General features: G+C 60.2%; 1 protein-coding gene across 2 annotated transcripts in view; it reads right to left on the reverse strand.

Annotated features, from left to right (window-relative positions):
• Positions 1 to 767: 767 nt before the first annotated feature.
• Positions 768 to 1,142, reverse strand: part of PTPN6 (protein tyrosine phosphatase, non-receptor type 6) — a 14,749-nt gene continuing 14,374 nt past the window's right edge. For both annotated transcript variants that reach the window (XM_010159773.1, XM_010159774.1), the window contains exons 14-15: positions 998 to 1,095; positions 768 to 876 (exon numbers count right to left, since the gene is read on the reverse strand). In XM_010159773.1, coding sequence (XP_010158075.1) covers positions 768 to 876; positions 998 to 1,095 — 207 coding nt within the window. The remainder of the gene's footprint in view (positions 877 to 997; positions 1,096 to 1,142) is intronic.

Genomic DNA, 1,142 nt, shown 5'->3' on the forward strand with positions numbered 1-1,142 from the left:
CAAATCCATGTCTCTCCAGCTTCGGGACAAGGATGCCATGCGGGAAGTGATGAAGGCTCAGCGAGAGCCGTGCTGGTAAGCCTTGGCAGGGCTGCGAGGGGAGCCGGCAGCACGGCTGCACCTGGAGGGGAATTACAGGCCGAAAACGCTGGGGACTCCGCTTGACACAAATACACCTTTATTTACAGAGAAGGGAACCAAGACAGCCGTCACGTCCCGCTGTGGTATATTTACAGCATCCGATCGAAGGATGGAGTAGAAAAGGGATTACAGGGCGGGGAGTTGGGGGTGAGGCAAGAGGGAAGTTTCCCGTTGAATCGCAGAGGAGCTGGGCTGAAACGAGCCGAGAACCCCAGACTCGGGACGGTGAGGCTTCGGGGACCGCTAACAGGCCGCGCTCCAGCTCACGGCAGCGGCACGGCTCCCGCGAAGAGCTCCCTTAGCTCTTCCTGAAGGAGCCAGCTGGAGCTGACCCCGCCGAGGCGAGCCTGGGCCCCGGTGCCCCGAGAGGAAGGGAAAGGAGGCGGGTGGTGGGTTTTTCCCGTTCGGGAATGACGACGGGGCAGCAGGAGACTTCACTGGGCGCACAGGGAAGGGCAGCGACGCCAGCCAGCTGGGTTGGAAAGCCATCCACTTCAGAGCGGGAGGAAAGGGGAAGGCCGAATTCCAGTCCGGGAGCAAGGAATGCGAGAGAGGCCAGCCTAGATGTGAGCTCCAGACCTGCCCCCCCGGCTCAGAACCCCCACGGGGCTACCTGCAACGGGCGCCTATTTTTTCTTCAGCGAGCCTTTCAGCTTCTTCTCCGAGGAGCGCTGTTTCCGCACCTTCTCCTCCTTTTTCCCAAGGTTCTCATAAACTGTCGACTCCTCTTTCTGCCTGTAAGACCGGGGGGAAAACAAGGGGAGAAGTGAGCGAGAGGGAAAAGCCAGCCAAGCCAGGAGGGAGACTGTTGCCAGAGGCCGGCATAGCCGGGCCTCTGGGTTAGGGGAGCTCTTACTTGGAGGATTTCCGTGAAGCCTTGGCGTGCACGTTCCTCGCCGCAGGGGGATAGGCAATATTCCCGTACTCGGACTCATTCGGCTTGCCTTTTTGAGCCTACAGGAGGGAAAAACCAGGCTGAGAAGAGTGTGGTCTGGGAGAGG

This window comes from Eurypyga helias, unplaced genomic scaffold (assembly GCF_000690775.1).
Source record: "Eurypyga helias isolate BGI_N326 unplaced genomic scaffold, ASM69077v1 scaffold24569, whole genome shotgun sequence".
In the NCBI taxonomy this organism is placed as follows: Eukaryota; Metazoa; Chordata; class Aves; order Eurypygiformes; family Eurypygidae; genus Eurypyga; species Eurypyga helias.